A 27,843-nucleotide genomic window follows, 5' to 3' on the forward strand; every position below is an offset into this window, starting at 1 on the left:
CTGCGACTTCGTGTACGAAAGGCGTTAATTGTGGAAGGTGAACAGCTAAAGTGAGCAGCGGAATCATCAGACACCTCCGGTTTGACGACTACGTTGTGGGATGAAACTCGCGAGGCGATTTGGAGTGGGAGATTCAGGACTATTGGCGGGAAAATCCACGCTCATACTAAAATGCGCTGCCATAAAAAATAACAATTATTAATAAAGCTTACCCTTCAGCTGAAGGTCGGCATTCGCTGCAATGTTTCAGAAGTGAAGCAATATCTGACGGGTACTGAAGAGAGACAACGCTATACTGACGGCAAACTCAGGCTTTAGGGATGGTTTTTGCGCTACGGAGAGAAGTGGCATCTAGTTATGAACGGCTTTGTGTAATAAAGAGGAAAGCCTATTTCGGGTGATCCGGGCGTACCCCGATTTCAATACACAATTCAAGAGCTAAATGAAAGTGGAAGAAGACACCTTGCTGGCTTTGCAAGTATAATAACGGCAGCTTAGATATGCAGCTACGGAGCGAATGCAGAACCGACGTGTACATAACGACGTAGTAGTGGAAACAATCTCTTTTCAAACAAAAACGAATTCTATTTTTATTTTTCCACTAAAATTTAAAAGTCTCACCGTCATTATTCGGCCAGAAAAAGCATATTAGAGGAGAAACAAACCACGGGCTTTCTTCACAGATTTACAGTGTAATATTTGGTTCAATTTGATAGTGTGTTCCCATTCATGAGGCGGCTTACTGTAGGTTGCCACGGCTCTCTTTTACGACCATCAATGAAGGGATATCATTATAATAGAAGCGCAACGCAATGAGAGCAGTGGGGGATTGGCCTCTCGCTTTTCTAGCGAAGGTTATCCTTTTGACTGGCGCAGCTATTGGCGACTGGGGGAGCTGTAGCTGTGCGGAGGAACTTATCGACAATTGTTTTCGCTTATATTCGTGGCGTGGGTGGCGCGCTGTGTTGGCGACAGGGAGTGGTGGGTTTTTGCGGTGCTTATATTCTTCTTGCGGTAACAATTGTTACTTGTACTTATCAGCTGACGCCCTCCTGCGCTGTTTACTGCGATTTTGATGTGACGCTCCAGCAGCTGTTATGTCCGCGGGTGTTGCTTCCTGAACACGCACTGAAAGACCAGCTTGCCCTCTCTGGTTTTTCACTCAAAGTCGGAATTAGCCTGCTTGCATTCCATCTCACGCAGAATGTTAACTCTCCTTTATATGGCGTCATCGCAGTTCCCTTTGTCATTGACCCCTCAGTCTCTGCAGCTCAGTGCGCCGAGAGCGTTTACCTGCCGCGAGGTTCATGGCTCTCAATGTGATTGCGATGGCGGGAACTGTACACGTGTGCTCACTTCCAATGCTAGAGGAGAAGTGCGCGTCTTCTCATCGAGGACGAGCAGGCTGTTCTGCTACACAGAAGTACGCTGTAGTGCTGGGCGCAGCACCCTCCCGCCGCTTTCTCCTTCTCGTTCTGTAAACGCACTACCACAGCGCGCTACACCTCTCGCTGTTGCGACGCGCTCTACTCGCACGAATGAACCGCGTGCCGCCTTCCCCCTCCTACTAGCCCCTTCTGTACTTCTACACTCCGCGTGGGGCCCTGTGACCCTACTCTCCTCTGTCTAGCTTCTCTGTTGGGCTCCATGGCGCCCCTACCTTTTCCTCGCTCCCTCTTTTCCATTTGACAGTGAAGTTTAGGGGCTTCGGCCAGACACGATGGCGCCTGTGTTATGGCAGTTTTACACTAGTGCTGCTCTTGCAGAAAGGTTTTCGCACTGAAGAAACATTCAGTCAATTACAAGTTTTACCATTGTGTGCATGGGAGGCTGATCTTTCTTTCTGAAGCGAGAAGCTTTACTACCCTAGCTTAACGAGCTGTCAGTGCAGCCGTAAGTTTGACCTTGAAAGTAGGTAGCTAGAAGTCAAACAAGAAAACGACGCCTATCTCAGATATCTCGGTGGACACACTAACCGCTCCCGTAAGGGAAGGGAAATAAAATGAAAAATTTTTTTAACGAAAGGAATTGAGGTCTGCCTCACATATCTCGGTGGACACCTGAACGGCGCCGTGAGGGAGGGAAAGTGAAATTAAAGTTGGTTTTAAGGAAAGGATATTACGCCTGTCTCACATATCTCTGTGGACACCCGAGCCGCGCGGCAAGCGGAGGAAAATAATGGTGGTGGTGAAGAACTTCATTATTGGCGGAGCACTTACAGCTCAAAATTTCATGGGCGGGCTGGCTCCTGGTCGTGGATGATGGCCGGCAGCCCGTTTCAGACGGCGACCTTCTCCGACCATAGCGCCAACCTCAGTTGCGAGGCCGGTTTGGAGCTAGAGAACATGACCTGCCTTCCACCCCTCCGAGTCCGCGACGGCCAATTGGGCCGGTGTTTGCAGTAGTCGGCCGAGGAACATAATGTGGTCGAACGTGGCTCTCGGTGCCCAACAGAGGGAACATGCGGGGGTATCAGTAGAAGGAAAGAAAAGCGCAATTAGCGCTGGGGAGGGAAAGGTGCGAGCCTGGAGTTGTGGCCAAGACGTCTGCTGTTGTTATGTCAGCGATTTGTGCGGCGGGGGGTAAAGTAGACGTTCTTCGCGGTAGTGTAGCATGACGTCGTGATATGTGATCAGCCGGTATGTCGCGCTGCCTGAGTCTTCGGTACACGCCGCTCGGTTGACGTATGGTGAGCCAGCGGAATGGGTAACTTCGTTAGAGGAATTGCGCGAATGGGCCGGTAACGGGACTATTTGGATGGGGCGAGGTGGTAGGGCGTTGGAGATGAGAATTTTATAGGTGGCAGAATGTTTCTGCCCGCGGGAAAAATTATGAATGGCGGATTTGGAATCGCTCAGGATAAGAGTGGCAGTGAAAGATGTTATCGATAGCGCGATGGCTGCTTATTCGGCTTCTATCGAGGTGTTTTCCCTGATCGAGCCTGATGTTATGTGTTTTAGGTTGTTGGAGAGTAGGCACATGGCGTAAGTTCAGGGTTGGGAGTACTCTGCGGCGTCCACGTAGATTATGCCCCGTTCATTTTCAAGTGCTTTATGCAAAGCACGGGCGCGGGCTGCCCGTGGATCATGGTGGTGGACGGTGATGAAAATTTTAATTGACACAGAGGAGTCCGGGACACACAGGTCCTTGGGCCCCCACACACCCCACTGCACTCAAACGGTCATGTACCTGAGGCTCATGACGCTGGCAGCCCGGCCTGCAGCTATGGCTTGCTTGGCCGGGTCCTCGGAGCGCAGTAGAATCTCCCAAGCCTCCCAAGTGGCGAGGTGTTCCAGGCCCCGCGGGGGAGGATCCGCCGCGCAGAAAAAAAGGATGTGTTCGAGAGTGGCTTTGGGGAGATGGCAGAGGGTACAGGAGGGGTTTGTGTGGAATTGGTGATAGCGCGATTGTATATAAGGGGAGGGTAAGGTGCGTGTTTGGAGCCGCCTCGAAAGTGTCTGGTGATAATTATCGAGGTGGGGATGATGTGGGGGGCAGAGCCGATGCTCGGCATTGCAGGCCTGCGTCAGTTCATTGAATCAATGCATGCGTTCCCGTGAGAACCCTAGATAGGAGGCCACCGGTGCCCGGTTGAGAGAACCTTGGGCTAAAGCGTTGGCAACCTCGTTTCCGGGATTCCCAGAGTGGGCAGGCACCCCATATGAGCTCCATGTGGCGGGCCGGGTGTGCGGCGAGGGAGATCAGTATTCGAAATGCAGGGCCATGAACTCCCCCGCGAGCAAAATTTAGTATGGTAGCTCTAGAGTCTGACAGTATATACCGGGCCTCCATGCGCGTGAGGGCTACGGCAATGACGGCCTCTTCAGCCTCCTCGAAAGTGGCAGTGGGGGATATGTGAAGGGTGCAAATCGGTTATAGGCAGAGGTTCGTGATGGCCACAACCGTGTCCTCCCCGGCGCATGCGGCATCCACCCACACGGCACACGGTTCCGTGCCTTAGTGTTTGTGGAGCGCCCGTGTGCGAGCTCTGCGGTGGGGCTTGTGGTAGGTGGGGAGCATGTTTTTGGGGAGAGGTTTAATAAGCAGTTCGCGGTGAATGTGGGGGGGGGGGACCTGGAGCTGTGTGGGATTCGTGGCTGGTATGCTGATACCGAGGGTGTGTAGGATGTGTCTGCCTGTGGTGGTTCTCGTGAGACGTATGTATTGTGTCTGTCGGTGGGCCTCGATAAGCTCCCTTATCGTGTTGTGCAGGCCTAGTTGGAGGAGTTTTTCGGTTGAGGTATTTAGGGGCAGGTGTAGTGCCGTCTTAAATGCTGCTCGGATCATGACATCCAGGATGAAGATTTCTCTGCCCTGGAGTTTCAGCTAAAGGAGCGCGAAGAGAAAGCAGTTGAGGATAAAGATATGAAGAGACGGGAAAGGTCATGCTCCTTCAGGGCCCGGTGGGGTACAGAAACTCGTCGGATTAGGTGGAATATCGACACCGCCGTCTGCTTGAGCTTATGGACGGTGAGGGTGTTTTTCCCGTTGTTCTGGATATTGTAACGGAAAACAGGGAGACAGGTCGCTAACCAGCAGAATACAGCAAGCAGCCAGCCAGCCAGCGCGAGACACTTCAACGTCTTCGAAGACACTTCAGCGCCACCTGAGAACACCAGGTGGCATTACTCCCCCTCCAAAAAAAAAGAAAAACAAAAGCGGGGTTGCAGTATGGGCAGTGGAAAGAGAAAAAAAAAACAGCACAAGCACACAAAAATGTACAAGGGAGGTGGGCGAAGGTGTCCCACGCGAAAACTAGCAGAACACTGAGCGTACTATCCATTACCGCGTGAAGTAGGGTTTCATGCGGACAACGTGCACAACCTCAGAGCGGGGTGGACGACGCTGAGGCTGCACAGTCCCGTCAGGAAGAACTTCGTAGGTCACTTCGGTGACGCGGCGCAAAACTCGGTACGGTCCAAAGTAACGGCACATCAGTTTTTCAGACAAGCCTGGGCGGCGTACCGGGGTCCACACCCAAACTTGGTCTCCCGGATGGTATTCGACGTGCCGATGACGGAGGTTGTAGCGGCGTGCATCCGTGCCCTGCTGCCGCTGAATGTGAAGACGGGCAAGTTGACGTGCTTCCTCGGCGCGCTGAGCGAACTGCTCGGCGTCTGGCGTGAGTGGGTGGTCATCAGTGCTGCATGGAAGCATTGCATCCAGCATCGTCTGAACGTCACGTCCGTAGACCAGACGAAATGGTGTAAATCGGGTCGTCTCCTGGGTGGCCGTGTTGTAAGCGTATGTGACGTACGGGAGAATCTCGTCCCAGGTTTTGTGCTGCGAGTCTATGTACATTGCGATCATGTCGGCGATCGTTCTGTTGAGTCTCTCTGTGAGCCCGTTCGTCTGTGGGTGATAGGCAGTAGTTTTGCGATGGTTCGTGTGACTGAGCTCGAACACGTCGCGCATGAGCTGTGCCGTAAACGCCGTACCTCGATCAGTGATTACGTGGGACGGTGCGCCATGACGCAGCACGATTTGTTGCATAAAAAACTGGGCGATCTCAGATGACGTACCGCGCTGCACCGCTTTAGTTTCCGCATACCTTGTTAAATAGTCGGTCGCGACTATGATCCATTTATGACCGGCCGATGACACAGGGAATGGGCCCAGAAGATCGATGCCGACTTGATCAAAAGGCGTCCGAGGGGGTTCAATAGGTTGGAGCAAGCCCGCTGGCTTGAGAGGAGGCGCCTTACGACGTTGGCAATCGCGGCAGCCTCTGACGTATCGCTGGACGGCGTGAGAAAGTTTGGGCCAATAATACGCCTGGCGCACGCGTGCAAGTGTGCGGGCAAAGCCCAAGTGGCCGGAGGTCGGCTCATCGTGACAAGCAAGAAGGATATCGGCGCGGAGATCTGCCGGAACGACGAGGAGGTGCGCTCGGTCAACAGTGCTGGAGTTTTTCTTAAACAAAATGCCGTTCCGGAGACAGAAGGCCGGCAGGTTTCTAGAAAATTGTCGGGGTACGACAGAAGCTCGGCCCTCCAGATAATCAATGATAGGTCGCAGGTCTGGGTCAGCTCGCTGGCGGGTCATTAGGTCTAAGGCGCTGACAACTCCAATAAAACCACTCTCGTCCTCTATGCTATCATCCGCTAACCCGACGGGCGCGCGAGAGAGTGCGTCAGCGTCTTCGTGCGTCTGGCCAGATTTGTGCACAATGGTGTAATCGAATTCTTGGAGGCGGAGGCTCCATCGGGCTAGGCGCCCCGATGGGTCGCGAAGATTTGCAAGCCAGCACAACGAATGGTGGTCGATAACTACTTTGAACGGGCGGCCGTAGAGGTACGGACGAAATTTCATGGTTGCCCACATAACCGCAAGGCATTCTTTTTCTGTGGTCGAATAGTTTGTTTCAGCGCGAGAAAGCGTGCGGCTTGCATACGCGATGACCCTTTCCACGCCACCTTGGTGTTGGACGAGTACGGCGCCGAGGCCGACGTTGCTCGCGTCGGTGTGGACTTCGGTTTCAGCCTCTTCATCAAAGTGCGCAAGAACAGGGGATGTTAGCAGTCGTCTGCGCAGCTCGGCAAAAGCCTCCTGCTGCTCGGCAGCCCACACGAACTGTGTATCATTGCGCGTGAGGTGGTACAGGGGTGCGGCAATCTTTGAGAAGTCGGCGATGAAGCGGCGGTAATATGCGCACAGACCCAAAAAACGTTGCACACTTTTCTTTGTTGCAGGAACAGGAAAGTTGGCGACGGCAGCAGTTTTCTCGGGGTCGGGCTTAACGCCATCGGCACTCACGAGGTGACCGAGAAACTTCAACTCTTTGTACCCAGCACCTCCACCAAAATATGTAACGGAAAACAGGGAGACAGGTCGCTAACCAGCAGAATACAGCAAGCAGCCAGCCAGCCAGCGCGAGACACTTCAACGTCTTCGAAGACACTTCAGCGCCACCTGAGAACACCAGGTGGCAATATAGACTCCCAGCACAAGGAGAGTGTTTACTTCCAGGATGTACCGGTTATCCGGTGTCACGGTTTTGGGGGCTGAGGGACAGTTTCGGGTGGTGGGGCAGAGTATGAGGAGCTCCAACTTCTCCGAGAGGATGAGAGTCTGATACCCCGCGCATGCATTTGGGTGAGGGTGGATGCTGTCTGTAAAGAGTTCTCTATGTCTAGATCGCTGCCATGGGCGGTCCATACCGTGATATCATCAGCATAGAGTGTATGCCGAAGGTGAGGGATCGCTTGTAATTTTCGGGCAAGGGTGTTGAGAGCGACATTGAAGACAAAAGAGGAGAGGGCAGATTCCTGAGGGGGGGGGGGGGGGTTGCCAACCCCAGTAAGGGTGTATGGGCGGGATGTGTGGGGACCGAAGTGAATTTTGGCTTTGCGGTTAGTTAAGAGTCGTTGAATACAGGTCTACATACGTTCACCTGTGCTCAATGGGGAGAAGTTCGCCATGATCACTTGATGGTCTAGGCAATCAAAGGCCTTGGAGAGATCCAAGGCGAGCACGGCTTTTGTGTGGCCCGGTATGAGGAGTCAAAATGTCCTGTGTGAGCTGTAGCATGGCGTCCTGTGTTGACAGATGGGGACGGAAGCCCACTATGTTGTGCGGGTAGAGGTCCTGCTCAGCCATGTGTTGGGTGAGTTGGGCGAGTACGACATGTTCGAAATGCTTGCCAAGACATCAGGTTAGTGAGATGAGACGAAGATTTACAGGTGCAAGGGGCTTGTGGAGGCTTGGGTGTGAATAAGATTTTGGCGTGAAGCCAGGACTGTGGAAGGGTGCCCTCCTGCCAGGATGTGTTGAAATACCCCGTGAGCTGGGCTATCGACTGATCGTCCAAATTGCGGAGCATGTCATTGAAGATACGGTCAACTCCTGGGGTGGAGTTTTAGCGAAGAGTAAGGAGGGCCGCTCTGACTTCTGCGTCTATGATCTCTGAGCAGAGATTGGCAATCGGGGTGCCTGCATAGGGGGGCAGGAGGTTTAATGTACCGGGAGTTGGGTGTGTTTTTAAGTATGTCGATAAGTGCGTCGGAAGAAAGGTCGGTCTTGTGTATAAGTCGTGCGAAATGGCGGTGTGTGGTTTGCGTGCGGTCAATTAAGTGACGTAGGAGTTGCAAGCTGCGTTTGGAGGACAGATTGCCAGTCATACTATCGCAAATCTGTCCCCGGTTGGATCGCCAGAAATCCCCAGAGTGCTCAGTAATTTGTGTTTACAATGCGGCCAGCCGCTTTTTAAGGGTTCGGTTGAGCTTTTTCTCTTTCAAGCGCTCTAGGATGCTATTGTGGGCCTCCCATAGGCGGGTCAGGCGAGTGCCGAGGGTGGGCGTATCTGGTGTTGTGGCAAAGGTTTGAGTATGTGCGGAAACATCGTTCATGAGTGATGCCACCCACAGGCCGAAGTCTAAAATGGGAGCGTCAGGGAGGGCCGCCCGTGCGGCGCGGACCGCATCCCAGTTGGTGAGTTTGTGTATTAGGTGACGCTGATGCATGTTTTTAGGCAGGAGGTATTGATCGACGTATTGACGCGTTGACGTATTGAAGGAAAATGAAAGTTGCTTTTAAGAGCAGGAAATGATGCACGTCTCAAATTCTGCAATTTCCTTTCCCCCAAAACCAGAACTTTTTCTTTCAGTTTGGCTTTCTGAAATGATCTGCAGGGTTTGCGCGTCGTTTGGAACCGGATTTGGTTCCATATCTCCGCATTCAACGTGCAATAATACAGTTGTAAATATCACCGAAGCTATATTAAATATATACTGTCTTGTGTGTGCGCCGTTAATGTTTCGAAGAAAGCCAGATGTTTAACAAATAAAAAAAATGTCTTCTACTGCGTGTATCGCTATGGCTATCAATGGAAACGGCCAGACGCTCGATTACAAACGTAGCCAGGGAGATGCAGATTTTTGCTTTCGACCAGGGTTAACCAAAGCTAAACAACCAGGAGCTTTTTTATTGTTTTGCTCTTGCATTTAGCTGCAGTAGGCGCCAGTGAGGAATTTTTGCGACTTCTTACCATACGAAGTTGTCCGCTTACATAGCGTCAGCATGTCATCAGGTGCGGCTCGCAGCGCCTGGAGCCTGACTCAAGAGCGGATCTTCGCCTTGTTTTCAAAGCTACATTTATTGCCTCCAGGCATTGAAGGGAATGATTATATGAAGTAAATCGGATTTATACATCTAAGGAAGTTAAAAAGAAAATCTCTCATGCGGTCCCTGTGTCGAAGCAGCCCAGGCCGCAGCACTGTGCGGCGAGAAACTCGCTGCTGCCAGGTGCCATATTCTCGTCGGTTTCATTGTTGCTCATGAGGCCACAAGATTTCCACTGCAGGTAAGGACTGTCGACTTGGACTTCCCCAGACAGGCCTTCATGACAACCGAGGCTGGGAAACAAGCCCCGAAACTGAGATAAATTCTGACTAACGGCCCTAGTCAGCGCAACCCCGACCCGCATCCTCCTCAGGACCCTTCCAACTCAACATACTCTATGTGGGAACAACAGTGCTGGAGGGTGCAGCGCACGGAGCAATTTCAGCACGTGTGCAGCGCCAGAGGCGTTCCTTCCTCGCCAAAACAACGTTGTAGTCATTCATACTGAGGAGAATAGGCGCTGACAAAGTGGGGGTGCGTCACGTAGGTCAAACAACCTGCATAACTTTGCGAAATAAAAGTGGTCACGTGGGACCGATTCAATATGTACCGGTTGAGCGATGTAAACTACCAGGCTGAATGTTCGGCTGGGCTTCTATTGACACGTCGGAGCATGAGTAGAGTTTGATGGACGGCGATGCGGATGACAATGCGGGCCATCAGGAGCATGGTAATGATGGCCACGTAAAAAAAGCGTCCTCTCTACACCGACCCTCTCCGCGCAGAGGGAAGGAGATTTCGTGAGGCTAAACTGAGGCGTATTATTAAGCGCAGGCATCGATAGACTGCGAACTGCTGTTACCGACGCACAGAAAAAGAAGTCCGACGAAGAAATCTGAAGGACTTCGCTAAGGCAGGTAGAAGCGATAACATTTTGAATAGCCTCATTTGTCCTCCCTTGGAGCACAGTAAGTCAACAGCGTCAACAGAGTCAACAGCCAGATTGCGCCGCACTTTCATGGCAAAAGTTTACTTACCTCTGCCTTTCGTTTCCTTGAGTACGTGCCGTTCGAACGAAAGGTCGCGCGAGTTGGCGAAGTTTCTTTCTTTCAGTTGTGGGAAGCGGCGCATCAAGAACTCTCGCTTTTCTTGGGATCCTGCCGACATATACAAAACAAAAAAAGATATACCATTTCACATACCGTCCTTACACGTAACATTCATATCTGCGAAAGTTGTAGTTCTAACTTCGAAGCTCTGCAGCAGAAACAATGAGCAGGATATTGTGATAAATGTTTGGAACACTTGCGATATTCAGAAGTGGTTTAGAAGTGGGAGTTTTGTATGGTGGCTAGCTGCCCAATACAACACCTCCCAGTCAACTCATTGTCGCTTTCAGAGGCTCGATAGCCGAAACTCACAATGTAGCTCTAAGCCTCTAAGAAAGCTCCTTCCTTGGAGCCCATATGGCCTGCATGATCTCGTAATCATCCGGATTATACGATACCATGCCAAACATTGTCAGTGGTAAGAAACCTAACATTCGAGCCCACACGCTGTAATCATATCTACTGCTGAGCAGGATATCATGTGATATTACTGCAAGTGGACGTAATTAAGGTCTTACACTATATCATGCTGTTACATGAAATCCCGTGAGTTAGACTTTCTCGGAAATGCTACCAAAGGGACGAATGAGCGCACACGCGACGAACACGCACTAGGCAGTGCATTGTTTCGTCTGTCGCTAACTTTTCTTAAGTACGTGTTCGCCAGTGCCCCACAATGCTCGAGAATCTCGGTTGATACTGACGAAGCGTGAGGATTTCCGCAAAATTGCTTTCAAGTTAGCAACATAACTGCGATAGATAAGCGGCAGGTTTGAAATAACTATTGTCTGCATTCACTTAGCCGCTGTCAAAAGAGCGCAATAAAGAAAAGTCTGAGATTACGCCAGCGCTTCCGATCATCCCGTTCCACATCTAAATCAATATTACGATTCCGCAAGCGTTGAGGATGGCGAGGCTCGAAAAAATAATTGATTGATTCACTGAACGGCATAAAGCATTCGTTCAAAGATCATCTCTAGGTATAGCAGCAGTCCCTTACATATGCATGCTTCTCAAAACACACGAACCCTGCGCACATCTAAATGAAGGGGTTTGCAACGACAAAGTTGCACACGAAAGTAACGATCTATGAGAGTATGGTATTTATTCAACCTTCAACCAGTGCACTCATTGACATAGTGAAGAGTGATCCTTCCAGTGACTCCAATGCTGTAAGAATCGAGTCATGCTACCAAAGCGTCCGCAATGTCAAAAACTGACTGGCTGTTAAATGTTTTCGCCTCGCGGCTGACTGCGCAGTGACACAGGTATGAACATGAGCGAAAGCATAAATCTCTCCTCTGTCAGAAAACACATAGCCTTATAAGCGGCCTAAAGAGCCAGGCTTGCTTTGTGCATATACCACAAAGGTTGGCATTCCACTTTACCGAAAGACAGTGACTAACTTCTTCAGACACGAGCACACTTATGCTAGGTCCTAAAGTCGCAATGTTTCAACTGTAGATGTTGACATACAATGCCAGGACGCAAAAGACACTGGAAAACATTCAGCTGCAGTCAATGAGAGTTACGCAGTTTGCGTCGGAAGGTGCGTCTGAGTAAACCGCTGAATTACGCATAGGGCAGACAGCCTTTTTCCAAGTGGAAGAGGAAGCTTTTCGCTAACCTTCAAGAGTTAACCTTCAAGTATGTGTAGTCTCTTTCGAAGAAGAGTCTTCACAAGAAGTTCAAGATTTTATTTCAACGGTGTCCTCAATGCGTAAATTCTTCCCTAACATTTGAAGGCGATTGCAGGCGATTTATGCGGCACTGGAATGACCTTTTTATGAAAGAAATGTCCAACACAAAGAACAATATTTTGGCAACCATTAGAGTATGCAGAAAACGGATTTCAGTTAATAAATAGGTCTGACATCAGTGGCGTTAAGTTATGACCTTTCGTAAGTTAAATAAATAAATAGCAGTGAAAAAAATGCAAGAGGCCTGGCTTGTATACGAAGAATTGATCGTAAAATTTAGCGTTTCTTATCTTGCAAAAAGACGGCCAGAGCAAAGTTGACATCGGAGAAGATTCGCTATACGCTGCTCTCTAACTTAGTGCAAAGCACTTTGGTTATCATTGCAGGGCGGGGTGCTGAAGCAAAGCCGCAGTAGGTGGCAAACTTGCAGTTTTCCAAAAATTAACGGGAAAATTTCCTGATTATGAAAAGAGTAGTCTCTCTTGCATTTTGTTGTTTCACCTTGCAGATATACTATATTCAGCGTAGGATTCACCGGCGAAGCAGTCATACCCACCGACAGTGGTGAAGACAGTGCATCCCATGGAGAGGGCCACAGAGATTGCTGCCTGTCCAACGCCTCCGCTCCCTGAATGTACAAGCAGCGACTCTCCCGGTCGCATGTTCCCTCGCACAAGCAGTGCATAGTAGGCGGTTGCGTATGCCATTGGCACTGTGGACGCTTCCTCCAGGCTCCAGGTATCGGGTACCTCCCATTGGAGACCGGTGCTGACCACTACAGTCGCTATGCCCTGATTGGGTACCAGTCCCATGACACGGCGTCCTGAGCGGTCGCGACCCGAGAACTCTAGCCCCAGGAGGCAGTCAGATGTGGCGACATTTACTGCACAAAAATAAAAAATATTGACCTCGCCCTCTGTTTTCGGCATTGATACACATAGCTCTCGATAACAGAATACTTTGGATGCATGCATAAAAAAGAGAACACAGACTATCTGTGTTTAGCTCACTAAGGTGGCAGTCTGGGCATGCTGGTGATTAATGATGGAAATGTACAGCGCAAATAAATACGAGGACACAAGGAAGACACATGGACTACACAAGCGCTGACTTGCAACTGTTTACTTCGAATCTCGAACCTGTACATATTGCTGAAAAAAACAGGAAATTATCACACATGCGCAGTAGGTGACACATTCGTATGTTCGCGCAAGAATAACAACTCTACAAGTAAGATCAATAGACGGCTTGCCCACGCAGGACTCACCCAACCGGTCTATCATTTCGGCCTCTATGACCTCTCGAGTCAGTTGGGAACGGTTTTTCGCGATAACAGAGCAATCTTGTTAAGCGGGCTGAGACACGAACTCTTCATCTGAATCGCTGTCATTTTCACCTTCACTGTTTTTCTTACTTTTCCTACAGTGTGCGTTCAGAAACTCTCCTCGCCGTTCAGACACGTTATTTCAATGTTCACGGAGGCGGTCCTTCAAACATATACCGCTTTATCCTACATATCTCTTCCCACATTCAAAGAGAGGTTGTAGACAATGGAATGCGTAATTTCCACGAACTTTGTTCGGTGCTTCTTCTTGCAGTTCGGATTATTTGCATCACTGAACCTGAACGGTCTGCACAATTTGTGCTGCTTATCGGGGGCAGAGAAAACAACTTTTATGTTCCCCCGTTCGCTGATCTTTTTTAAGCTATGAGACAGGCCATGAATGTACGTGATCACAGCAATCCGTCTCATTGAAGGCAGTAGTCACGTACGAGTCTCTTTTGAGTACAGGCGCTTAAGAAGGGTTTCCGCGGCACTAAGACAAAGGATCTGTTCACTGAAGCTAGCAGCCATTAGCTCAGGACCAGGTTTACAAAGCGCATGTTCAAGCATAACCCTACAATGCCCCTCTTCACCAGTTTGTAATGCGCGGAGCCGAATGGAACTAGTGGTTTGTTAGCGCATGGCTCGTACTTCAAGTAGATCTGTGCATTACGAAATAAAAGCCTGATATCCTGAAATCGAATACTGTCGTCAGAACGCATCTCATGCGTTAATTCTAGAGGCGACACGCCTACACGTAAGAAGGCCAGTGTGTTAGTAGCTAGTACTTCGAAAGAGTCCGAACTGCAGTCAAGGAATATTACAAAATCAACATACCTAAAAATCTTGGGTAATTTAAAATTTGGTAGGCAGCTACAAAGGGCTCTGTGAAGATGAACTAAAAATAAATCACTAAGAACAGGTGCAATACAGGAGCCGATACAAATTCCCTCCTTCTGCAGATATGTCTGGCCTTCCCAATGGATAAAAGTTGATCGAAGATAAAACCTAAGAAGTTCTAAGAACACACCGCTTGACATTACAGTCTCAATCATAAAAGCTACAATTCCGAATATATCAATACAGTCCTGGATACACTAGAGCAAGCCTGAGGCTTCTATGAGGTGAACACTCGAGGTAATTCAAGACGGTGTCTGAGTTTATGTCTTGAAAAGGTTCTGATGCGTGACAGGTCGAACTTTTTCTGAAGAAAATTGACAACGGACTTTTGCCAAGTGCCGTTTTCTCAGACAATTGCCGTGAAGTGGGTGTCAACCTTATGTGTTTCGACGCTAAAAAAGACCTCAAGAAAATCACGGCGACTTCAATCGATACTCTTACAAACTTTTTCTAACTTCAGTATTGTGCAGAGCGGTGCACAGAGTACCGAACAAAGTTTGTAGAATTTGCGCATTCCATTGTCTACAGCCTCCCTTTAAAATGTGGGAAGAGCTATGTAGAACAATCGGTAGGCGTTTGAATAACCGCCTCCGAGAACACTGTAATAATGTGTCTGAACGACGAGGATGATATCTGAACGCACACTGTAGGAAATGTAAAAAAAACGGTGAAGGTGAAAATGATGGTGATTTAGATGAAGAGCTCGTGTGTCAGCCCGCTTAATAAGATTGCTTCGTTATCCCCAAAACCGTTCCAAACTGACTCGAGAGATCATAGAGGCCAAAATGATAGACCGGTCGGGTGGGTCCTGCGTGGCCAAGCCATCTATTGCTCTTACTAGTAAGGAGCTGTTATACTTGCGTCAACATATGAATGTGTCACCTACTGCGGGTGTGTGATAACGGTCCTTTTGTTTAGCAATACATACTGGTCAGAGGTTCGAAATAAACTGTTTCAAGTCAGCGCTCGTGTGTTCCATGGTTATTCCTTGTGTCATCGTCTTTATTTTCGCTGTAAATTTCCATCGTGTTTAGCTGCATGAAAAGAATTCCACCGCATTTGGCTTTCAGTATATGGTCTTACGTACGCTAATAAAAGTTGTGACACCGAATAAACATTCACCGCTTCTTCAAATTACATAGAGTTGACCACCTCGTAGACGATAGAGGAGGCGATTGCTGCGGCACTGGAATGAGCTTAATGAAAATTGTCGACCTCAAGAAGCCGAAAAAAAGGAAGAAAAAAAAAAACACACAACAGGACACAGGAGCTTCTGTCCTGTTGTGTGTTTCCTGTCTTATTATTTTTTAGCACACGACATTTATTCAAAACAATATGCCAACTATCCCGCCAAAAGGTCTACTACGGAACATTTTACTGGGCTCACGTGAGCCCACAATACATTGAAATCGATGGCGGCGGCGATAGCAACAAGCGTGCGCGGTGGATGTCGAACAAAAGAATTCCCGCTGATCTCGGGCGTGGCCAGTTTAAAGCTGAGAGCACTTTCAAGATACAGCGTGAAAGGTAACCACAACAGCCTCGAACAGCAGAGAATCGGTTCCGCGCGGGTGCGATTATTAGAGATAAATCTGGACGTATCCCGACTGACAAGCAGAGTGTTAAAGCTGCATCGAGGCGGTATTGACCATGAACAGATAAACACTACAAAGCTTTGCGGCATTACTAAGCCTTCGTAGAACAAGCCGACATTAAGGTATTTAACAAGGTTGGTCTTTTCCCCAATTTTGCTGCATTTGGTATAATTTTTCTCGGGACCCATTTTATAGCACTCTTGTCATGAGCGTAATACACCATTTTTCTACATTTCGAAGGAACTGTTGTAGTAAATAGCTAAGAGTGATGTCATTGTTTCAGAGTAAAACCCTATGCCATGCTCAAGCGAAGTTTAGTGCAAGGCTGGATATTTTCAATTTCTTCAGTTCATGTAACAGCCGCCGACATTTCAAGCACGCCCAAACAGCATGCGCACGTGCATATTTGTGGGAGTGCGTGCTGTTAGACTTCATCACGTTCAGTGAGAACGCGGTAAAAAAAAGATGTTTAAAATTCAGCTTTTGATCACATGAAAGCAGCAGTACGGAAGCCAAAAAACACTCACTGTAGCTTTTTTACAACACAGAACATTGAATTTAGTCCCCTTGGTCCTTTGTTGGTCAGGATGTGGCGTATTTCATATACATCAGCGAGAGCCGCCGTGATGGCTGAGTGGTTGTGGCGCTCAGCTGCTGGCACAAAAGACGCGGGTTCGATCCCGGCCTCGGTGGTCGAATTTCGATGGAAGGGAAATTTTAGAGGAAATTCTAGAAATACTAGAAAAGAAGCCAAGGTGGTAGAAATTTCCGGAGCCCTTCACTACGGCGTCCCTCATAGCCTGAGTCGTTTTGAACGTTAAACCCCCACAAACCATATACCGTATTTATCTGCTGCTGCCTGCAGTGCTGCGAGAACCAAAAATGCAGTGCTCACAAGACAAGCTGAAAATGATTTTTATGGAGCTCTCTTTGCGAGCCCTGCACTAGTTAGTCTGTAAGGTGCACACTTTTACAGAATTGCCTGTCACTTTAGGAAGGACGTATACTAAATTGTGGGATTTTTTCTCTAACTAAAACAGTATAATTTAGAAAATGTCCCGACGTGAAAGATTTCCTGAAAAAATGACGCAAAGCTGTACGTGCCGTTGACAGGTACCAACGATTCTGCTCAAGCGTTCTACGACTTGTACAACATATCCAAACTTAGGATCCCTTTCCACACAATTATCGACATGAGGTGCGTCTCCCTTCGATGGTTATTGGAATTACTTCCCAAGTTCATATCATGATCACAAAAAAAAAAAACAGCGACCCATGTCCGTCACAACAAGCATTTCATCAAACTGGTATCTCCGGTGAGCCTTGATCCCGACGAATGCCTTGTCCCCTTTGGCATGGTGTTCCTGATCAGAAAAAGCCGCGTAAAGCTTGCCGTTTCCACTAATGTAGACCGAAAAACACTGCCGGGAAACACTGCTACTCGCGACTTTGCACAGTGAAAATGCTCCGAAAAATAACCGCTCACAGAGAAACCTCCGCCCTCTCTATGCGCAAAGACTTCGCGCCGCATGTGGCGCAAACGAAAAGCATTAGAAGAACAGGCATTTGCAGCCATCGCCGCATAATCTTCAGAATCCAGCACCGTCCACAGATTACATAGTCTGTTTCCCAGGCTTTCCAACTCCCCACTCCGTTCTCAAGCAATCCTCTCCTCCTCAGCACGTGCATAAAGCTGGCACCCAGATTGGTCCCTGTCACCCGTGAAGAACACGCCGAGCCAGGCCGTAAACTTCGGGACTTTTCTAAAATAAAAACCTTTCGATGGCACAGAATGCCTGATTATTTACTAAAACTAGTTAGTATATTGAAGGTAGCAGTCACCCTCAGTACTTTGAGTTTTTGCAATTAATTCATTCCTACTACAGAGTTAAATTTATGTTTCAGTTGTGGTAGTCGCCAAGATTGCTACCATTTTGTTAATGCACCGATCTTCGTTTTGAAGCTATAGCTTCAAAACGAGAAGACATGCCGAGAAGGCATGCCTAACTGATGGAGAAACGAGAGCTTTTTGGAGCCTTCTTAGAAGGCTGTGGCTTTTACGCATTGACGAAGGAAAAGGACGTTACCCTTCGCCTTCTCATCAGGAAGACAACTACTTTTCATTGTGGTAACAGTTTCAATAAACTGATCTCTTTCTACGTGAAACGCTTACCCGGTAAAGCATCGTACGGAAGCTTTCCTGTGGCGAGCATGACGTCACGAAAATTCAATGGAGCGTAATATACGCTGCACATGTTCTTTCTTTCGGCACTGCATGGGGAGGCATATTGCAGGGGCGACTCGTACCACTGCAGGCTGGACAGGTTCCCTAGAGTTCCAATGTTGAGGATGGCGAATTGCGTTGGCCTTTTGGGGATCCGATCTACAGAACGCGGGAACAAAAAAGAAAAGCCAGCCGCATGGTTACCATTGGACAATCAGGAAACGCGGTTATGGAATGGCTATATAGTATTTCTTGAAACTAGTTAGACCACTCATGTAAATGAAGTTTCCAGTTCTACGCAGGGTGCAAAACAATTTTTATGCTTTTCTGCGCCATAATTATGCTGTTAATTTAATTAGTAAGTGGTAAGTCACAATTTCAGATAAAAAAGTGGGATTTCAAACTCTCGAAGCACCATTTGTGCACTTCTTGTTCTGTTTATATTATAGGGGCCATTATTTCAGCGATTAGCCTGGGTGAATCTAATGACATTGTAATGAAAGAGTGCAGTTACCATGTACGTAAATCTGTGATTACAGTGTAAAACATTCCATTCAAGCACATAGATAAACAGTGTGTTTCAGCAAGAGCGAATGCTCGCAAGCCTTCATCGACAGGCGGAAAGAAATGACAGGGCTAGCGATACCCTCAATACTTGGCGCTTGATGGTATAGGTTCGAGATGGCACAGGTTCGAGAGAACCCACCTCCATGTATTACGCATGCCTTGTGACAGACGTGGATAACACTTTTTTGGGGGGCAGTAGGGTAACTCCGAAACTGCCTCCTAGGGTAGACAAAAGCGGAGTGCTTTGCATCAGCGCCTTTGGTGTGCTCACAGCTCTCGGTGTCAGGCAGTAGGTTAGCCTAAACGCGGCCACCTTATGACTCGTAGAAAGCCATGTATCAACATCCTACGAGTGCGAAATAAGTAGGATAAACGAACAGCTGTCTACGGAAATAACGAGCAAAACACAAAGTCCTGAGAGAGATGCAGGAAAGACGCATAATAAGAAGCTACCGGGATCAATGACGGCGTTTACCACCCGAGCTTCGGCCAGTCTCGATCCCAGCGCTTCCCATGAGCAGGAGCGTGACGGATTAAAATAAGAAAACTTCCATCCCTGGGGTTAGACGGCAGCCCTTTTCGGTAGTCTGGGCAACAGCCACTGCCTTAACGCGGGGGTCCTAAGCAGTGTAGTCGATGCTTGCGTTTAATACACCACCTGTGCTGGCTGGCGGTACATTTGTGATATTTGTACTCATATGAGAAGAAATAATAGTCTTCTTAGAATACTGTTGTTACGTTACTACGAATAGACAGCATGCCAACCACCGCCGACAGCCATGTGTCTTCCATTACGTAAATGTTTAGGGAATCACAGCGATTGCAGGATGAAGGAAACTTTATGAAAATAATCTTTACGACGCGTTTGAGACAACATGCGGCTGCTGCAGTTGGGTCAGCAGGGAATTTCTTCAAGTTTTACTCCTCCTGCTGCGTTAATCATCCTCGTGTACTTAACTTTTCAGTCCGGATATTTGGCCTACATCACGTCGGCAGTGCTTCATTTCTCCTTTCGCAGGAATTTTCCTTGACCCTGGTTGAACCGCAGCGATGAACAGCCGCAGTGGATTTCGGGCAGGTTGACGCTCTAAGCCTAAGTTATATTGGCCTATGCACATGATCATTTGGAAATATATGCCTGACTGCAGACTACACCGCACGTGCAGGCAGGTAGGCAAGTTGTGCATGTTATCTTGATGTGGCTGGGAGCATATGAAGAATATGAATAAGTAGATAGCCTCGACATCCGACATCCATACCTTTAGGTCTTGTCGGTGTAAGAAGAAAAAAAGACATGAAAGCCTCACGAACACATCTGCGGTTTTCTGGCCGAGCACACTAGAAGGTGGCTTCTATATATACAAGGGCTGCTCTGTGAGCTCCCAGAAGGTACAAAACTTTTTCAAGCGGTGCCGTAACTGTTGCGTGTAGCCAGCCACATGTCATTGCTCCACCACTCTCCCACTTGCTAGAAGGAAAAGCTTATGGGAAGAGCGCAAACACACCGGAAATAATTTCAGCAGCTTTTTTTCGCAAAAGAATGCCACTTTCTGTGTAGTTCTCAAAAGTGCATACTATTTATTGCATTTGTTTTAATGTTGGCGTCTTTGTTTCTTCGTTATAAAACGCAATTGTTGAATCATGCATGTGCATGAAAATACGTTGCTTTCGTAGGTCCGAATAGGATAATTCCGCTAATTTTTTTTTATCGGTAACGTATTCACTGCGTAAATATTTACTCGTTAGGTGCAGATTAAAAACAATAATCTTGATACTCACTCGAAATCGTGCCAGTAAGCCTAAAGGAACCCCATTCTCCGTCACGATAGACGTTCATGACAAGATCTTGAGCCAGTATGTGGTTTAAGGCCGAGTTATTCGGACGTAAGTCAATTGATTGTCCAGACTTCAAGCTGGCATTGAACATGCACCTGGAAAGTAGTGGGAAAACAGAAAAGTGAGGACCGCATTCCTTATGACGCTTCCTACGCTGAGACAGATCCCTCGTCAGGTTGTTTTGATACCTTCCTGCTGATGATGCACCTTTGATGCTACGATATCGGGTGGGTTTGTTGACTGTCGAGTGACCGCGCCGCGCCGGCGCGTCAGTCAGAGGGCATAGGCTTCTACAAATGCTGGAACCGGCGTAATTTAATGCGCACATGCCCTCATACGTTACTGACTTCATCTTGTTGTCCGGTCCACTTGCAAAGGGTAATGACTGAATACGGCATTTCATCTTTAAAGATAACAGGTATGAACTAGGTAATTATAACTCATCCTGTGCTTAATGATGCAATATTTATTTTATAAAATGTGAAACAGCAGACTGTTAATTTTCCGCAATTTGTTTCATTGCAGAAAGAAAGCTCGCTACCATCAGATCGACGCTGGCGCCTCTCTAAAGGCTATTTCGGTCCCCATTTTTCATTTTGGGGAACAAATTTGCGATGAGTACAGCTATAAAAGGAACCGACTTTAATACACTGCATTGACTATGTTAGTCATTCCAATAATATGGCAGCCTTCTATCTGATGCGCAATGCTGAGTAGGAAATTTTATGTGCGGCAGTTTAAATGTCTCAAGTGCCATAATGTGCAACGGAAGCTGCGAACCGCAGTCATTGCTTTTCTTGTTTGACTCTACCGCGTAGTCTCATTCACGTTTCACCCACATCTTGCATCCTACACCACTGGGTCATTTCGCATGTGGTGGATGAGTAACGAAAACGAGGATTAGTGGCCACGGTGTCAAAGAAGGGTATTAGGCGTTTTCTTAGGAATCGCCTGTAATACGCAGCCTGTGATAATGAATGGAGACTGCTTAGGTTATCTGTTATTTTGAATCAGGAGATGTGATCTCTAGCTATTTGGTGCCAACAATTAAGCCAGTTCTATCATTTAGCCTCAGAATAAATCATACAGCTTAAAAGATAACAACCAACTTTCACTTATCGGCTGACAAGCCGATATGAAGTTAAGGCAAGTGAAACCAAACGGTACGCAAATAAACGGCAATCGAATATCAGGAAAAGCGCAAAATATTTAAGTTTACTTGTCATTTTTACAGTTTCTCTGTTTTTCCTTAAGCTCATGTGTAACTCTTTGTAATGCTATAATGCTTCAGATGCAAAATTTTGTTTGATTTCGGTTTTTTCCATTGCGCTCTCTATATCCGGTACCTCTGTATTTTTCCCCTATTATAAGGCGATGTTTAGTCCTAGTGCTGATTAATTTATTCAGGCGCAGACTTAGCAATCATAACTTAAAGAAGCGTGGACTACAACATGCACATAATCAGTACCTGATGGGGATTTCTGGTGCTTCCCTGCGAAGACAGTTGGCCAGCCCAACAACACCGCTTGTGCAGCTATCGTCTGCGATCAGCCACAGCCTTTGCCCTGTCGTCTTGTTTTCGTGGTCACGAGCTTTGGCTTTCAGCGTCTCGACCCAGTCGTAGTGCGTACTTTTAACCTTAACTGTTTCCGGTATGGCCTCATAAGAGCGAGATTCATTCTTCCTCAAAAGCAACAGTGCTGAAAGATTGTCAGATTTCAGGGCAACTAGGCAGAAACCACTTGACTGTAAAATTGACTCAACAGCTTCAATGGTGTGAACTGAGAATTGAGTGTCGCCTACAGCTGACAGGAACTTTTCGGCTGGAGTCAAGCTCGTGCGAAAGGCCACTAGCACAAATGCGTGTTCTGTGCACAGTGTCGACAAGAGCTCGATGAAAGGTTCAATGGTCCCCTGAGCAAGGACGGGCAGCCAGGCGACTACCAAGTCAGCTTCTGGCAACTTGCTCTTGGCAGGAGAGGCTGGGTTCCAAGCGACTAGTTTTACTCCTTCAGGAATTTGCGCTGCAGCGAGCTTATCCGGGGACGGGTGAGCCAGAGTATAGTCCAACTTCAACACGGCGTTAGTAAAAGAAAGGGCAGATGACACGAAAGGAGCCAGAACGCTATCTCTTCCTACAGCGGCTATTTCGACGACATGGAGCTTCTTTACATTTGTATTCTCTACTACGACGTCAAGGAGGTGCCTCAAAGGGTCCTCTTCAAAGAGCGCTGTGTTAAGACGGTCCTTTTCCAGGTCTTCCTTGCAGGCAGTCGTCACCGTTTGCACAGTGGTTACTAAGGACGAAGGTGAGTTGTCCACCTGCTTCTTAACAGCAGCGAGAACTCTCAAGAGTCCTTGGTCCTCGGCCACACTTCTAAGATATCGCAGGACCACTTCCTCGGGAGCCTCGCAGAAGTCTTCTAATATTTCATGTATAACTGGCTTGTTCTCGCCTACTGACTGCAGCACCAGGCGAGCGAGGCCATTACAGACATCAACGTATTCCCGTACTTTGGCTCCCCTTTCCTCTCTCGTGGACTCCTTATCAACGTATGGCACAAATTGGTACTCGCTGAGCACCGCAGCCTGATCCACTGCACGTCGGTGAGTGATGAAGGACTTCACGCCTTGTATGCTAATGCCTCCAGCATGGCATTGTGCTAGGTTCTTCTCGTATACGACATCCAATCCTGCGCAGAAAAGGGTGACCGGCAGTTGAGACTTAATGGGTGAGTGGAGAACATGAACGTTCTAAGCATTTTGTGCTATAAAGGAAATCCGTGTAATTATTGGTTTTACAAAACGGAATAACTCATTTACTTTATTTATTAAATGCTGCGAAAATCTCTTAAGGCCGCCCTTTGTTTTTCTACAAGCTAATATAGGTTTCTGTTTAGACAGCTATTCTTTATCGGATATAAAATTTTCGCTCATCAAACTGTTCAGCACGGACCATTAACGTGATAACAGGAAAGTATTCGCAAAAACACACGTATAATAGAGATACTTCTTGACTTGATGTCGTGGTTTATTAAACAGCAAAGAGATTAGGAAAGGTTGCGTGCAGGCCCGCAACTGCTGTCTATTTACTTCAGCACCTCATCTGCTGATGGCGGAAATACAAGGGATGGGGTAGAATATACAGAGGTAACCTGAGGAGAAAAAAGATGGCAAGAAAGGATAGTGGGGTAAAGTATTGAATACTATATACAAAGGCAACTGTAACACATTTACAGAATTAATAAAAAATTGATGGCGCACTATTCTCCCGTCAGTGTACCGCACAACGATTGAGCGGTCACTGTGTAACTCTGCTGTGCACCTGCCGCGCTTTGTCACAGTTTATCATGCGCATGGCTCGCCTTTAGGAGCAGCTGGTGTGGAACGTCCAACTGCTTTTCCTCCGTAGGCACCACACGCGGCGCGTCCTGTGCCTGCGCGTCTACACCTCTAGCAATGAACGGGTGACATGTGCCGTCTGCTCCCCAACAGTTCGGCGCCTAGTGACTGAATACTTCGGGTGTGATGCAGATACTTCTACCAAATATAACCATGAAAATGACGGAAACAGTGATGATGGCCCAAACCTATCTCGTTTTCTTTCAATGGAATATGTGTCAGCCAATTTGTGCCCCTAAGAAATCATTGCCTCTGTTAAATATATCCTTGCTCAGTGGAGCCAGTGATGTGTTTTCGCATCACCAGAAACGGTCGCGAGTCACCAGAACAAGGGAACATTTTTTTCCAATCGAGCAAGAAACAATGAAATCAACGAGAGGGCTGAGTCGGGCTGGTTGGTTCATGTGGAAATGGTAGGCAAAACAGCGCTGACGGACGGGACGGAAGAAGGCGAGACAGACACATGCGCTGACACAGACACATGTCTCGCCTTCTTCCGTCCCGTCCGTCAGCGCTGTTTTGCCTACCATTTCAAGAAACAATGAGTTAGCACACTCAGGACATACTTAGAGATAAGCTATGTCTATCCTAGAAGTCTATGGTAGCTGGCTCTGACCTACTGCGTAGTGGACCACGCAAGCGCTCTAGATCAATGCATGGCCTTCTATATGACCAGAATATTTTTAATGGAAATATGTAATAAAAAGGAGCATTGGCCAAGCGCTCTAGGTGATGAATAGCAGCTCTCAATTGTCAAAAAGAAATCAGTATTATTTTCGTTATTTTGCTCCTTTCCACCTCTAGAAAAGTAACAAGCAGTCTAACATCAACAGTTTAATTGAAATTGAGGAGAGTGCAGCTAAGAACGAACATGAAGAGAAAAAAAAAGCATAATAGATCAAGGTACAAAGTCTAGTTAATGGTGAGTTTACTCCATTTGCAGGCACTGCCTGTAATGCGGAGTAATGGCAACGGATAATCCCTTAAGGTAGTAGTGTGGATTATAGAGGGCGCAAGCGTGGTAGAGCAGGCAAAGAGTCAGGCAAGCAGGTGAGTCTAGAAAGCTTCCCGGACACGGTGTTCGAAGGTGGCGAATTACTAATGTTAATTTCCCCTATGCTTAGTGATTAAGATTGCTTCTGGTCTGGTGTTCGCCTTTCACTTGAGTGAAGAAGTAAAAAAAAGACATTTCACGCAATGTTGTAAAGACCAAAACCATTAGAGAGACTTTTTATGCAGCCTGCGATATTAAAACAGAAATCATCAGTTGTCTAGAACCTGATTGCCTGTGAAGTAAATTACCTCTGCTTTGGAGATTCTCGGTAGCCTGGGCGTGACGTAGAGGGTCAATCCAGCATTTCTGGATTCGCGTTGGTAACCGCAATGCTCGCAGAGGAGCGTCCAGGATGCCAAACTGCAACATTGTGTCCATGAAGGTCACCCAGTTGTCTTGCCACTTGAGCTTGCCGTACGTGTCTGAGCGAGAGTGCGGAGTAAGAGCGGAGAGGAGAAACACTGGAAATTATTTGAATATTTCTCACTACATTATAAAATTAGTCGCAGGAGAGGTACGGTTTTATGCATGTCGATTTCAAACCTGTTACACTTGATGCAACTGCACCATGGGTTCTCCGGACATATAAGGCGGCTTTGTTTCAGCGGCTGGAAGTATTCGCATGCAGACCGCCATACGCGTGAACTTTTTGTACCTCTAGTGTCGCATGGGCAAGCAGTGTGCGCGACGACGCACTGATAGGAGAGAGCTTAAACGCAACTTATCTACATAATAACATGCACCTTCGGAGACACCCTGTTGTAGCAAACGTTGATCAAGAGCACGTTGTTCAAGATCAACACTACAGCTTTTCGCTGTAGGTGGCAAACACTTCTTAGAAGCCTTATTATTTCAGTGACGAGTCTGGCAGCACGACGCATATTCTCGTTGTATATTGACTTCGTTGTGCAGGCTAACTGACCAAGATAGGGGTACTATGATAAAGATGATCAAGACGTTCCGCCGACGCTAAGAGCAGAAGCAGCAAAAATACGAAAGGCTGATTAGTCCACCCTCCTCTTCACAAGGATGAGTGGGATGAGGGTTGGCCGGCGTTGTAGGCGTCTTTATTTTTTCTTTATTTCATTGCCACTCTTCTTCCTTATGTACAAATCTAAGAGCATTTGCTCTTAGGTTTTTTCTTACCGCTGAGGCATAGAAAATCATGAATTCGGTTTACATGAATTTGGTTGTAATCAGACTGTTGTTATCCGGCGCACTGACTGGCCATTAAGAGTCGACTTGAGATTAAGCAAAGAACAGTTACGCACATATTATTCTAGATATTAGCGCGAAAATCTTACCAACGTTTCTGGCACGATAAGCAAGACAGCTAAAGTGACACTTTATAATACATATTTCCAACGAGCATGACGTTTTGCCTACATAGTGCTAAACTGTGAGGGCCGCTTTGAATTGCGGGACAAGAGTGCGACAGAAGCACGTGTATGGTATGCATTTTGCTGACAAGCCACGTTGCAACAATTTTCTCTCTCACAAAGACCGAGGTCTAATGGCGAATCTGCAGGTCAGTGCTTTCGCTTCGTTGAAGAGACATGTTACCGCATGATATCGTGTCTCAAAAAACAGAAGTACAAGGAAAAGTAGTATAGAGTGATTCGGATGCGGAGAAAATTTTACTAGAAAACAGATCATGCGTCTATCGCGTGGTATTAAAAGGCCGCCTATAGAGGGAATTGTCTTTATTTCACATAAAGCGAATCAAGTTGGATCAGTATGGTTCAGGTGTAAATCGAATATAATGAAATAAGCCGCACGATGCGTCTCTGTTAAAAGCATTTCGAGAAATTAATGTAACTGATAAAGGCAATTCGAATTTTCGATACCTTAAATGCGGCTACAAAAATAGAACTTCTTTTACCACTCTCTATCACAGACTTGATCACCAATAGCGAGCACTAGCGGTCATTGCATGGAACCTGCAGTTGGCTTCAAGCAGAAAATAATAAATAAATTGCTAAAGAAAACTCACTCTCTGTGTTGGCTTTTAGAATGCCCTGGAAGCACTCGCCATACTCATAGCCACGTAGCCGGAGCTCTTTGTAGATGTCTTCAAGTTCCAACTCATAAGCAGCGGCATGGTTAGCATCACCTGCCGAAGCGTAGTCGATAAAATCGTCGTCCTCATCGGCCATGCGAATACGGCCACTCGCCACCACCGTGCCGGCCTCGGAGATTTCAAAGTCGCCCGTGGCGCGCAGGATACTCACGCGAAAGCGTACGGGACCTGCGCATTAAAACCGTGCTCATTAAAAAACCTGCATGTCCTGTAGCTTCAATTTTTACAACAGCGAATGTGTATCAGTATAGTCAAGGTGGAGTTGGAAGGAGGACCCTTTTTAGTACCAGAACATAGATTGGCCACTCTTATTTAACGGAATGTTTTGCACCCCATTCCCCGTGTGTGATTCCACGCTATATTTCCAGTGGTGAACGTTTTCTGTGAGCCAAAAATTTAACGTTTGCGTTTATGGCGTAATCTGCCATATTAGCGGTCGCTGTTAGTCTGACTGAAGGGTCATGGAAGGACTTATTAAGAGCGCGCTGCTGCGCCAATTCTGCGGAACTTTGTTCCGGATAGCACAGGCCAAATGCTTGCGCATTCTTTCAGGCACGCTTTAGTCAATGGACTGGCGCGGATACCTTCTATGCAGGGAGAGAATGACGTAAGTTTTGCGGCAATTGCGTCATATAGCCGGCTGTGACGCCACTGTCCCGTGGAGCGCGACTAGAACGTCGTGCGGCGGCTCTATGAAATTTTCTCAGGTAAGTCTTCAACCTGCTCAGAGCGGCCGCTCTGCGAAAGGCATCACGGACAGGTGCCACCGTGAACTTCAATATGTCATACCAATTGCTACCGTTGTAAAAGCAGTTAAGTTGAAAGCCAAAAAAGTCAAAGATGACCAGTGCGATTCAAACAACATTATATGAGTTAGCGTTCGTGGCGTGTACAGTCTATCAACCACCATATGACACCCATCCCCCCCTCTTCAAACACCGGATCCAATGCACCAATCACCGTGCACCATACCATAACCCTCGCCCCTCTCC

The 27,843-nt window shown here is 47.5% G+C and overlaps 1 protein-coding gene across 1 annotated transcript in view; it reads right to left on the reverse strand.

Annotated features, from left to right (window-relative positions):
• LOC144121792 (fatty acid synthase-like) overlaps positions 1-27,843 on the reverse strand; it is a 116,580-nt gene that overhangs the window by 24,370 nt on the left and 64,367 nt on the right. Inside the window, exons 13-19 of the mRNA XM_077655190.1 lie at positions 26,765-27,019; positions 25,020-25,193; positions 21,784-23,008; positions 20,259-20,410; positions 17,862-18,071; positions 12,426-12,752; positions 10,098-10,217 (exon numbers count right to left, since the gene is read on the reverse strand). Coding sequence (XP_077511316.1) covers positions 10,098-10,217; positions 12,426-12,752; positions 17,862-18,071; positions 20,259-20,410; positions 21,784-23,008; positions 25,020-25,193; positions 26,765-27,019 — 2,463 coding nt within the window. The remainder of the gene's footprint in view (positions 1-10,097; positions 10,218-12,425; positions 12,753-17,861; positions 18,072-20,258; positions 20,411-21,783; positions 23,009-25,019; positions 25,194-26,764; positions 27,020-27,843) is intronic.

Source organism: Amblyomma americanum, chromosome 2 (assembly GCF_052857255.1).
Source record: "Amblyomma americanum isolate KBUSLIRL-KWMA chromosome 2, ASM5285725v1, whole genome shotgun sequence".
Lineage (NCBI taxonomy): Eukaryota > Metazoa > Arthropoda > Arachnida > Ixodida > Ixodidae > Amblyomma > Amblyomma americanum.